The sequence below is a fragment of the Nelusetta ayraudi genome, unplaced genomic scaffold (assembly GCF_046127955.1).
Source record: "Nelusetta ayraudi isolate G7.1 ecotype Tasmania unplaced genomic scaffold, CSIRO-AGI_Nayr_v1 ptg000006l, whole genome shotgun sequence".
NCBI classification, from domain to species: Eukaryota; Metazoa; Chordata; class Actinopteri; order Tetraodontiformes; family Monacanthidae; genus Nelusetta; species Nelusetta ayraudi.
In genome coordinates this window covers 452,673-464,996 of record NW_027466056.1, presented here as the reverse complement: position 1 = coordinate 464,996, position 12,324 = coordinate 452,673, and the positions used below count along the sequence as shown (strand labels likewise).

The 12,324-nt window shown below is 42.2% G+C and overlaps 2 protein-coding genes across 2 annotated transcripts; both read right to left on the bottom strand.

Moving 5' to 3' along the window:
- Window positions 1-2,264: 2,264 nt before the first annotated feature.
- atf4a (activating transcription factor 4a) lies at window positions 2,265-8,222 on the bottom strand. The gene is made up of 4 exons (XM_076012858.1): window positions 8,024-8,222; window positions 5,181-5,345; window positions 3,978-4,277; window positions 2,265-3,505 (listed from the first exon to the last, which is right to left on the bottom strand). Exons 2-4 carry the CDS (start codon window positions 5,227-5,229, stop codon window positions 2,658-2,660), a joined length of 1,197 nt encoding a protein of 398 aa, XP_075868973.1. The 5' UTR covers window positions 5,230-5,345; window positions 8,024-8,222; the 3' UTR covers window positions 2,265-2,657.
- Window positions 8,223-9,232: 1,010 nt separating this feature from the next.
- Window positions 9,233-12,110, bottom strand: rps19bp1 (ribosomal protein S19 binding protein 1). The gene is made up of 4 exons (XM_076012845.1): window positions 11,875-12,110; window positions 10,110-10,286; window positions 9,777-9,874; window positions 9,233-9,649 (listed from the first exon to the last, which is right to left on the bottom strand). Exons 1-4 carry the CDS (start codon window positions 11,927-11,929, stop codon window positions 9,503-9,505), a joined length of 477 nt encoding a protein of 158 aa, XP_075868960.1. The 5' UTR covers window positions 11,930-12,110; the 3' UTR covers window positions 9,233-9,502.
- Window positions 12,111-12,324: the final 214 nt, after the last annotated feature.

The window sequence follows — 12,324 nt, the reverse complement described above, 5'->3', positions numbered from 1 at the left end:
TTTCACTTGATATTCTCATTTTCCAGGTACTTCCTGTACAGACAGCAGGGATCAGAAAGAGAAAGAGACATTTTTGTAGATGTTAATTCATTGACTACATGGATCATAACTGTGATGGTTTCAGCTTATATAGTCTATATAAGCTTTTGGGCTTTGTCAGACTTTATCTCTTTGTTGTTGCCTGTCTTTCTTACTTGCTCCTTGACCTCCATGAGGATTTCCACCTCGGATGGGAGAAGGCCCTCGGCTCTGGTTGCCATGGTGTACGAGTGAATGTGAGCGCGATAGGTGGGCCTATTGAAGGAGCCCGCACTCATGCAGGATTGGCGTCACCTGGCCTGATGAGCTGCTAATCCTGGCTTCTTCTTGGTCTGCGTGCAGCCATTTCACTCTCCTGCTCTGGATTGGTTGAACTCAGCTTTGGTTTGAATCCTGGACGTCGGAATCCTACTTTTTGTGCAAACAGGGCCCGGTTGTAAACCAGATCTATTTATTTAAATAAAAATGTGTTGTATCCTTACAGCAAATATATATGTATTTTGTCTATGGTAGGGCTGTGATTTGATTTCATATCGAAACTGGATTTATTAGTGAAGATTATGTTAAAAAAAAAAATCTCAAGGTAAAAGAAAAACATTTTTATTATGAAAGTGATGTCTGGTGAAAGACAGTTCAGGTTGTCACTTTATCCACAGAGGGAATAATTTGTGTTTGGTTCTTAACTTTTCACTTTGTTCCCAAATAAGGGACCTTTGTCTTTGTTTGTGAAGAACCCGTTCATTTCCGAGTGAAGTTTGGCGAAAGTGAGATTCTCACTTCATTCATCCCAAGAGATTCATCTGTGTTTGGTCAGGAAGACTGTAAGTGTTGTCACTTTACTGAACCCAAGGATGATTTACGATGTCTTTCAGTTGCACTTCATTCCCAATAGGGAATTTTGTTTGCCATTTTAAATCATTTATTCCATTGTCTTTTGTAGATTTACCAAAAAACATCTAAATCAAAAATAGAGTTTTCAAGAGAGAGAGGGGGGAAAAAAATAAATAAATAAAAATCTGGATTTTATTTTTGTCCAAATTCGCCCAGCCCTAGTCAATGGGATACAGGAGTTACAACGGCATAATGGAGAGCATTTATATATTATCATTCAGTGCAACCAAAAGTCTCAATTCATACGTCTGTAATTCATTCTCTTAACATCACCACTCTGTTGACCACAACAGGTCAAATGTCCCAGAATATACAGCTGGACCACTGCATCGGTTACTTTCCAGGAACTACGGCGTCCTTACACCTGGAACTCACTACTGGCCGTCTGTGTGTCATCAGCACAACAGTGTTATCGGCACTGTGTGTCATCAGCACAAATCCAACCCTCCACTGTGTCGTCTCTCCACATTAACATCTACGTATGTTACGAGATTTTATTTTATCTCGTATATATAAAATGGATAAAATATATATATTTTATCTCGTAATTACAAGATAAAATAAAAGGAGAAAAAAAGACGTCTGTAAATCCTTTCTAATCAGTGGTCAGTGATGGCGCTGTTAATCACCACCTTCTCGGTCCGAGACGCTGGGAAATACTTGCATTTCGTACAACTGAGGGTCGTATTAATATCAGCGTGTCATCTGTCATGGTTGGGATGGTTCAGGCAAGAGAATCAACTCCAGGCGCTTCATGGACGCAAATTCATGCATTTGAAAAGAATCCAACCTGGTTCGGTAGCGACTCAAAGTACTGCACAGCGCCTGCTACAAATCCTTCATCCCAGAGGATCCTCATCTCGGAATTATGACATCATTTCCTGTCATTAATGTTAGTTAAGGTGCCCAATTTGTTTTATCCAGTGAATGCAATGCACTTCCATAGTTCAGACTAATGCTGTGTCTCAATTCAGGGTCTGCAACCTTCAAACCGAGCGTCCTCCGTCTGACGGAAGCGTCCTCCCAAGGACCCGGCCTAGAAGGACCGACCCAAACCCCGCCTCCCTGGTAACCACATGGGACGGTCTAGCTTTGGGCGTATTTCCTGGTTGCGTCACCGCCGTTCCCTCCTGCTGGCCAACCCCGGAAGTGACGTTTTCATAGCATCAAGCTAACCATTGGTTCACCATCTAACGTAAGTAAAAACCCTGCGTTAAAAACTGAATACTTGATGTGAAATTTCAATACTTAAATTTATACGCGGTGTCTTTGCCAGTAGATGGCGCTAATTTCAGCCGCAATTCACAATGCACACCAACACAGCACAAGATGCATCACTTTACCACTGTTTTATTTATATATATATAAAAAAAACAACCCTATATATACATACATACACGTATACATATAAATACATACACGTATACATACAGTTACGCACACACATACGCGCGCACACGCGCACACACACACACACACACTCACACTCACCAAGAATTGCTGAATATGCTGAGGCCCCTCTCTGGACTTGAAGCTGGGCATAGGGTCAGGGGGTGAGGGGTGGGGGGTGGGGGGGCAGTATTACAACTAAAGACCCTAACAGTGAATGAACCATGTTGGGATTGTGACAGGAGTACCGATGCTTCACACTTGACTGCGCTCTCACATCTTTATTATTCTGCCAGATCTTCTACAACAGCAGGGTTTTTCCGCTCACAGCAGAGCCTTCACGAAGCGGTCGAGCTCGTCTTCCCGCGGTGGTGCTTGCGAACCTCCTCCATCAAGTCCTTCAGGTACTTGATCTCCCGGCTGATGGACTCGGCCCTCTCCGCCAGCTCGCCGTTCTTCTTCTCCAGCTCCTCCAGCTCCGTGCTCAGCAGGTCCTGCTCGATCTTCTTCTTGTGTCTGTAGCGGGTGGCCGCCGTCTTGTTCTGCTCCATCTTCTTCAGCTTCTTCTCCACCGGTTTGGGAGCGCCCGGCGGCCCCTGTTTGACTTTGGAGACGGCCGCCGCCGCCGACTGCGGCCTGGCGTACGGCTTGGTTCTGGAAGATCCAGCGGCCGGGGCGGGAGCCACGGGGAGCGACAGGACACGAGTGGGTGAGCTGCCCAGAGACTCGATGCCGGAGTCGCTGTCCCACTCGCTGGCCGAAGGAGAGACTTGGACAGAGCGATGGAGGAGCGGTGGCTCCCCGTCGGCCAGCACCAGCACCACCACGCTCCCAGCGGGAGGCGGAGACACCAGCGGGCGAGCGGCCGTTTGCTCTTCGTCCAGAAGATCCGAGGGCTCGGCCAGAGCGGGACGGACGGCTGGGCGGAGGGGCTCCAACTCGGTGTCAACGGTCCCGGTGTCCTCCTCCAGAACCAGCTCCGCGCTGGCGCTCGGGCCGGGCGTGGCCGCAGGGAACGGATCCAGGTCCAGGTCCAGGTCCATCGGAGGGTCGAGGGACGGCAGGAGAACTTCGGGGGAGTTCGGTAAGACGTCCGAGGAGCAGGAGCCAATCAGGGAGTCCAGGTCCAGTTCACTCAGGTCAATCTTCTCAGCCATCCACTCCATACCCACAAAAGCGTCGTCATCTGTTGACGGAGATTTTACCCGCAAGCATGAGATCAAAAGCAGTATTCCAAAACATCCTTCGTGTTGCATTTCTACAATTCCAGAAGGCGACTCGTTTGAAGCTAAACCAGAGCTGCACAGGTTGAGCTGAGCCACCTGCGAGGCCTCAGCTCACATTCAGGAGTTCAGTGGGTTCTCCTCTTTCCTCTGAGGCGCCTTGGGATGCCATTTAGCGCTGCACCAGTCAAACTTGACCCATTAAATATTTATAGATCACAAAAAAAAATTAAAAAAGAGGGCGATGAGTCCTGATAAACCAAGAGCTGGGAATGAATTTAGTTTCCCCTTTTTTTTACTCTATAAATTGATTTTTAAATACAATAATTTTCCTTCTATTTGCACTATATTGTCGCTGTGCAGTCAACATTGAAACCGTTCTCCTCCCCCCCCCCCCCCCCCCCCCCCCCCCCCCCCCCCGGTGCCTCTCCTCACCTTTACAGTCGTCTGCTGCATCTTCAGCATCCAGCAGGCTGCCGCCACTCAGCCAGGGCATGAACAGGGATTCTGCACCGGCCTTTTCTGCCAGCGTGGCCGAGTGGCCCAGAGGGGGAGAGGGAGGTGAAGTAGAAGTGGGCGGGGTGCAAAACAGGAACTCATGGGGCGATAGGGAGGGGGAGGGGGAGAGTAGTGGGGGTGACTGTGGCGCCTCCTCCTTCACAGAGAAGAGAGCTGCGTCTTTATCGTCTGGATCCAGGAGGGGGCCTGCGGGGTCAGCCATCAGAAACGAGGTCTCTGCAATCAAAGATTAGCAACAAAAAAATAACCATGAGGAGTCTTTGCCAAAGTCCAACAACGGCTGACTGAACCCACAGGCGGTGCAGAAGATACGTCACAGTGTACGGCTTCAGAAAAATCACTCTTGGTGGGTTCAGTTTGCTTTGTCGCTTTCACTGCTGGGGTTCATGTGTCAACAACGGCGCCACTTCCGTCTTACCTTGACAGTCCAATATGCTCGTGTGAGCAATTGTGTTGGCTACAATATCTTGTTGCAGCCAATCAACTGCCAGGTGCTCCAGTGAGGTTCAAACTGCAGCTTCACCAGAACATGCAGCTCGCTTCAGAAGACTGAACTGGAATTCACTCAGTGACCAAGATTCAGCTTCCTGTCTGTTCTTTCATTTCTTAACATGAAAAGACAACTGTGTGACTGCTTTCCACAGAGGCCTTTCCTTAGCCTTTTGTCTCATTGGTTGTGTTGGGGTTTTTTGGGTTTTTTTTTTCCCCACTAAATATGTTTTACGTTAGGTTTTAATGTCCTTTTATATCTCATTGCTCGGGTTGTGCGTTTTTTTAATTATTTATTTTTACTAATTATGTCTTCCAGCAGGTTTTATATATTTTATGTCTCTTGCTCTTGTCTATATTAGGTTTTATGCTTCCTGTAGCACTTTGAGATTTTTTTTAATGTAAAGTGCAATATAAATAAAATTCATCATTATTATTTGTGAGACTTGGGGGGGGGGGGGGGGCGTAAATGCACGAGCGTCACTTCCATCGTGTGCCACGCGAGAGCTTTGTCTTCTGTCAACACTGCAAATTCTATATGCTTTTGCAGATAGATATGCATCATAGGCTGACATCACATCAAACAGAATGTAGGCTGCTTTAAGGCACAGTCCCTCCCCCTCTGCCAACCTGAGCACAGGGCCTCCACGTCCTCCAATGCCAGCTGGGAGAGTGTCATGGCTGCTTCTGGTCAGCGTGAGCCGTAAGAGCGACAACAGAGTCCAGCGGGATCCTGTCGGTGTTTCTGCACTGCTGTCGATGGCAGCAAAGCTCAGGGTGGTTGCTGGGAGAGACCTGCGTGAGAGGAGCAACGGGGAACAAAATCAATGGAAAATATTCAGACACGTCGGTGAAATTCATTTTGCGTTGAAACGTTGCTTTGGCTTTGAAACTGGTTGCATGGCTTGCAAGACAACCGGTTGTACAGGTTGGAAAAACTCGCAAAACTTGTGCGAGATGTGATGAGTCATTGTTGAGTTTCTGAGGGTTTTTTTTTTTCTTGCCGATAAAGGCCTGCACGCTATTGGATGTCACAGTTGGTTCCCCATTAAAGTGACCGTGCTGAGCTGAATCCCCCACACCCCCCCCCCCCCCCAAGAGCCTCTGCTCTTGGTCCAGGCTGCACTTGTAAATGAGAATGAGTTCTTTCATTGCTCGTCTGGGGAAATAAAGGTTAAATAAAATATATTTTTAAATAAACACTATTCAACACTTTTGCTTTTTAGTGCTTTTGCCACTCTTGTTCTCTGCTTGCTATCAACACAAGTAACAAAATCTCGATGCTTTGTATACACGACCAGTCAAAAGCTTGGACACACCTGTTTCTTCCTCATCTTGACTGCTTTCTACACTGCAGATAAATACTGAAGACATCAAATATGACCAACATATGTGGATTAATGTGGCAAAAGCAAAAAAAAAAAAAAAGTTAAATACCTAAATATGATATACATATATATATATATATATATACATATACATACATATATATACATATACATACATATATATACATATATATATATACATATATATATATATACATATATATATATATATATACATACATATATATATATACATACATATATATATATATACATATACATACATACATATACATACATATACATACATATATACATACATATATACATACATATATATACATATACATACATACATATACATACATATATATATATATATATATATATATATATATATATATACATACATATATACATACATATACATACATATACATACATACATATATACATACATATATATACATACATATATATACATATATACACATATATATACATATATACACATATATATATACATACACATATAGATATACACATATATATATACATATACATATATACATATACATATATACATATATATATATACATATATATATGTGTGTGTGTGTGTATATATATATATATGTACACACACATATATATGTGTGTGTACACGTATATATATATATATGTGTGTGTACACATATATATATATATATATATGTGTGTGTACACGTATATATATATATATATGTGTGTGTGTACACGTGTATATATATATATATGTGTGTGTACACGTATATATATATATATATGTGTGTGTACACGTATATATATATATATATGTGTGTGTACACGTGTATATATATATATATATGTGTGTGTACACGTATATATATATATATATATATATATATATATATATATATATATATATATATGTGTGTGTACACATATATATATATATGTGTGTGTACACATATATATATATATATGTGTACACATATATATATATATGTGTGTGTACATATATATATATATATATGTGTGTGTACATATATATATATGTGTGTGTACATATATATATGTGTGTGTACATATATATATATGTGTGTGTACATATATATATATGTGTGTGTACATATATATATATATATATATATATATATATATATATATATGTACATATATATATACATATATATATATATATACATATATATATATATATACATATATATATATAACATATATATATACACATGGAGGGTGGCTATTCTAGATCATCTAAAATAAAAGACGCTTGAGTTATTTCACACTTTGTTTTTGTTTAATACATATTTCATATGTGTTCAATGTAAATCTGGTAGTGTATGTATTGTATATAAAAAAGGGGGGGGGGGAACGAAATAAAACGAATAATAATAATAATAATAATAATAATAATAACAATAAAAATAAAAATAAAATAGAATTGTAGGACAAGAGCTTCTTAGAACCGTCATTAAAGCGTTAACGAGCTTGAGCTGAGCTGCGTTGCGTTTTCAGAAGGGCGGAAGCTAATCTTGTTAGCTCTATTAATAAGACGCGTCGAGGAGCCCCCTCGACCGGAAACGCCCCACATTACACGACCGAAGGAAAACAGTTCCTTATATGGTCATAGTTGAGCGAACAGCCCCGCCCCGCCCCGAGGCGGAGCACTCCGAGGGCGGCAGCCGCCATTTTCACAACAGCGAGCAGGAGCCGAGCGAGAGAAAAGAGGCGGCTCGGCGGGCGGAGGGCTGGTCCGCTCCACGCCATTTTGGACACGCCACGTTGTCAATGTTTTCTAAACAAAGCAACAAAGTAACCAACTAACTAACTAACTAATCTGGCAACCGTTTAGTCGCCATTTTAGGCCCCGGGTTTTTTAAAGCGACAGCTGGATACCAACCAACCGCGCTGACACAGTTTAGAGCAACGGCGGCGGTCAAACGGACATTGGTTGTGATAATATTCCTCTCTGACACACACACACACACACACACACACACACACACACACACACACACACACACACACACACACACACACACACACACGCACAGTGTGCCTGCATTAGATTAGGCAAAGTTAACTGGAGCTACACATATTCGAGCACACACAAATACTTACGCCATTTTGCCAGAAATTGCCAGTGCACTGAGCCGTTGCACTGCCGAGTAGTTGCCGATGCAAGAGGAGCCGCACGCCTTTAAACTGCCATTTTGCCGGGGGAGAGCTGAGTCAGTGAGTGAGTGAGTCAGAAAGCCGGGCGGCCAGGCGGGCGGGAGCGACACGACTTTGAAAGCGATTAACAGCAGGTGACAGACAGTGAGGGCCGCTCCGGTATTTATACGGCCGAAGCACCGCCTACAGGCGGAATTCCTCCGCGAACCGCGCAGGCTTTTGGAAAGAGCAAAAAAGTAGAGACTCAATCGACCTGATCGACACTGTGAGAAATATGAAATAGAAAGGAAAACAAGGCAAAGCAACAGGGTTGTTTGGAAGAATATAGAAGCTTGTATGTTTATTTAGTGATTTATCTATTATTGTTGTTATTATTATGATTGTTATTTTTGTTATTATATTGATTATTATTGATTTAATTTGTTATTTTTTATTTTAGTTAAATTAATTTCATGTAGTTTCAGAAAAGTAAGTCAGAATGATCCATACTCCTAATCAGTTGGTGGCGGTAATGCACCAGTTTGTTGTTTGCCCACTGCCATAAAACCTCAAGAAGAAGAAGAAAACGAGGCAAAGTGGGGAAGAAGTTTTTAGTTTTATATTTAAAAAAAAAAAAAAAAAGTATATATACGACACACACATCAAGTTTATGAAGTTCTTGAATAATTCGGGATTTATTTATTTATGTTTCTTTTCTCTCAATTCATTTGAAGGGGCGATAGTCTGGAGAAACTCCCACACTCCAGCATCACAGTAAGTGTGGGTAACACAGACCTGATTAACAGTAGTTACTATATCATTTAGGTTTTACAAATACCCCAATCTCAGTGTGCCTTAAGTTTCAATATCTGAGTTGTTAGATGGGGGGGGGGATGATTCTACATTTGGCAAACACTGTGAAAGGGAAGAGTCTTACTTATGTTTGATCAAATATATATGCTTCACAGTGATGAAGAGTGGCTGAATGTATATATATATATATTGACTCCATCAATATCTCTGTATATATAATCTGTACCTTTCCATGAGATGGACATCTCCTGGTTTACAGGTAGTCTTCATTAACATAGCAATATAACACAACCTGACAGACATACTAACTACAGTACATATCTAAAATTTCAATGTAAACTGATTAAAGTAATGCGACATATATAGAAAGACCACAGAAATGCTGCAACCTTTATTTTTCATGGGATTGACGGTAAAACTGCAAGAGGTTGTTAACGTGGTCTGAAGCAGGCCAGGCTCAGATGAGACAGGATTAAAGCCTCCTTCCATGCAACTGCATTGAGATTAAATCAAAACAAGTGAACCAATATTCTTGGATAAAAATCCCTGTAAATCATCGAGTGAAAGAGGAGTCTTGAGGAGGCAAAAGTGGTTTATCAAAGGTTTCAAATTGTACGAAACAAAGTTGTTTATTTATATCCTGCTGCCAAAGTATTCTCTCTGGAACTGCTGGAACTCCTCTTCTGTGAACACAGATTCTGGCTTTTTGTCCTTTGTGTCCTTCTTGGGTTTCTGATTCAACTTATTCCTGGACTGTCGACCCGTATTGTGGCTGATGATCTGAGGGGAAAATGAAAATGAAGAAGCGTGTGTGATGTTTTAAGGCTACGAAGAATGCAAACGAATAACAATAAGAACACAAAACAGAAGTTTCTAATGGACCATGGTCACCGGTCTTTTCTTGTACCTTTTTGGTGTCAGACTCTGTTGCTTTGCAGCTTGTGTCAGTAAAATACTTAAGGTTGAAGCTCATGTGGCTCTTCCTCTGTTTCTTCTTGAACTCCTCTGTGTGGGCACCAGACAACAGACACATTCATTTACAAGACATGTCGTACAACCAGTAACTACACGACTATTACTACATCAACCAACCGTTAGAGCTAAAGTTAGAAGTCAGTGTCTTGTTAGTTGGTTAGTGGACACATATTCAAGAGTCAGAGATTCAAAACCTGTCAATATTTCTGTGTTTAACAACTTCTGTGTGTGTCTTTCTGTTTTATATGAGAACAAGCAGACTGACCCAATGCACACTTGATGGTTTTGTTTTTGACTGTAGCTTTGCTCTTGGTGGGACCCTTGCGACCGTGCAAGCGTTTGGTGACTCCCTGTCGATTTGTGTCGCCTGGCAACGCCGCCGCCGCCGCCGAGTGCTGTGTTTTCTGCCGTCGATCCTTCTTCTTATTCGCTTTACGGTTATCTGGGCACACACACATAAAAATAAAGAAAGAAAGACATATTGAATAGAAATAATAGACATTCCATGCAAATGGAAGCAGAGAGTCAGCCATCCATCTGTTTTCTATCCCTGCTTCCTCCTGCACTCAGGGTTGTGTGTGTGAGTCTGCTGGAGCCCAGCGACAAAGCTCATTGCAGGGCCACAAACTCAAGAGGCAAGCAAACACTCACGCCTACAGACAACGTAGAGTTCAATTCACCTCACATGCATGTTTTTTGGACCGTGACTGTGCGAGTGGGGAGCAGGAGAACCCGGAGAGAACCCACGCAGACACAGGCGCCCCCCTTTCCCACTGAACTGAACCAGGTGTTCAATCAGCTAGCTGGTGCTTTGGTTGGTTCACCACTCGCACCTCCTCAGAACTCCGTGCTTTTCCACAGGCAAGGAGCTAAGATAGAGCCACGTCACGGCCTCGTCATGAAACACTGCAATGCCGACAAAATGTACCGCACGCAAAGCCAACGACAATGATGTAGGGATTTCGTGGATGCCCCTGGATCCCCGTCCTCGCCGTAGTCACCGGTTACTGCCACCACGTTTGAGGAAACAAGTGATTTATCAGAGATGTTTTGATTCTGAACAGTGAGCGTCTTTTGTTTTGTTTTGGAACTTTTTACCTCAGCATTTAATTCATTTTACAAAACAGTTCACAACAGTTTCAGACATAAAAAAAACAAAAAACAAAACACACACGACAAACCCAAGCCAGAAATAAAAAAATAAATAAGTACGTAGAACCGACAGACAAACAACCCAAACAAAAGAGGGCCAATGAGGTGCAGGTACAGCGGCGGTAGATTCACCACAGTCAGGAAGAAGAAAAGAAAAAGGCTCCAGCACATCATCGCTGCTGCTCCTCCAAACCTTCATCCAACATTCACATGTTGTGAAACCTGAGTCCATCTCCTCACAGAAATGTCCACAGTCACCCACAGAGTTGCAGTGGTTCTTTCCATCATGTCAACACTCCTCAGTCTCTGCCTTCACTGACATACATTCAGTGCAACGCTGCTTCCAATGGGACGTCCACTTTCAGAATAATATCAATTTCTCTTTAACATTCTCCCAGAATCCTTTAATAATCCCCAAAGTCGTGTGGCGTCACCATATTTTTGGGATCTTTTACAAGTGAATCTTGTAAAATCAAATGAGTCTTAAAAACCATCATCATCATCATCATTATTATTTTCCAGTCAAATTCTTTCCTTTACTGACTATTTATTCCTTCATGGCACCCTTGTCCATATATCCACCCATTTGGCATCCTCAATTGGGACGTTTATTTCTAATTCCCAAACAGTGAGAATGTTTGTGCGGCTACAAAACGTGAGTACCTAAACACAATCCAACAGCGTAACTACATGAATGTAGTTGATCAAGACGTCGCTATTTCTTTTTTTCAAGACAAGGGTTCTTTTTTTTCTACAAATGTTCCCACTGGTTTGAAAACGAAAGAAATTCCAAAGATTACAACGTTGTAAAAGCGAATTTTCAAAATAAAACACACCTTGTGTTTAAGAGTAATACACACATATACTATAAAACAGACCTTTAACGTCGTCAGCCAGCAGCTCCAGTCCTCTCCTTATTAATGACGCCGACATTTCGACACAAACTCTACGTTTAGCGTTTGACACCGTTTCTTACAGTAACACAAACACGACTTCACTTTAAACGACGCGCCTGGGTACTTAAAAACTCCATGTGGGATACATGAACGTCGGTTCGTCAGTACACACCGTGGATGAATGCTACATGCTACATGCTACACACACTTCGGGGTTTAGTTTGAGGCCGCCTACTTCCTGTTTACGTCATTTCTACAGTCTACGGAATCCTCGTTAGGACAAAAGTCAGAACTCACTTGGCGAGAGTGAATCGGGTTGTTGTCGAATTGTAATTAATCTAATTGATGTATAAGTGCAAGCAGCAAGGTTTGAAGCCAGCCCCCCTTAATGACATTGCAAAACCTACCGAAAGTCAGAATGACCTGGAACAA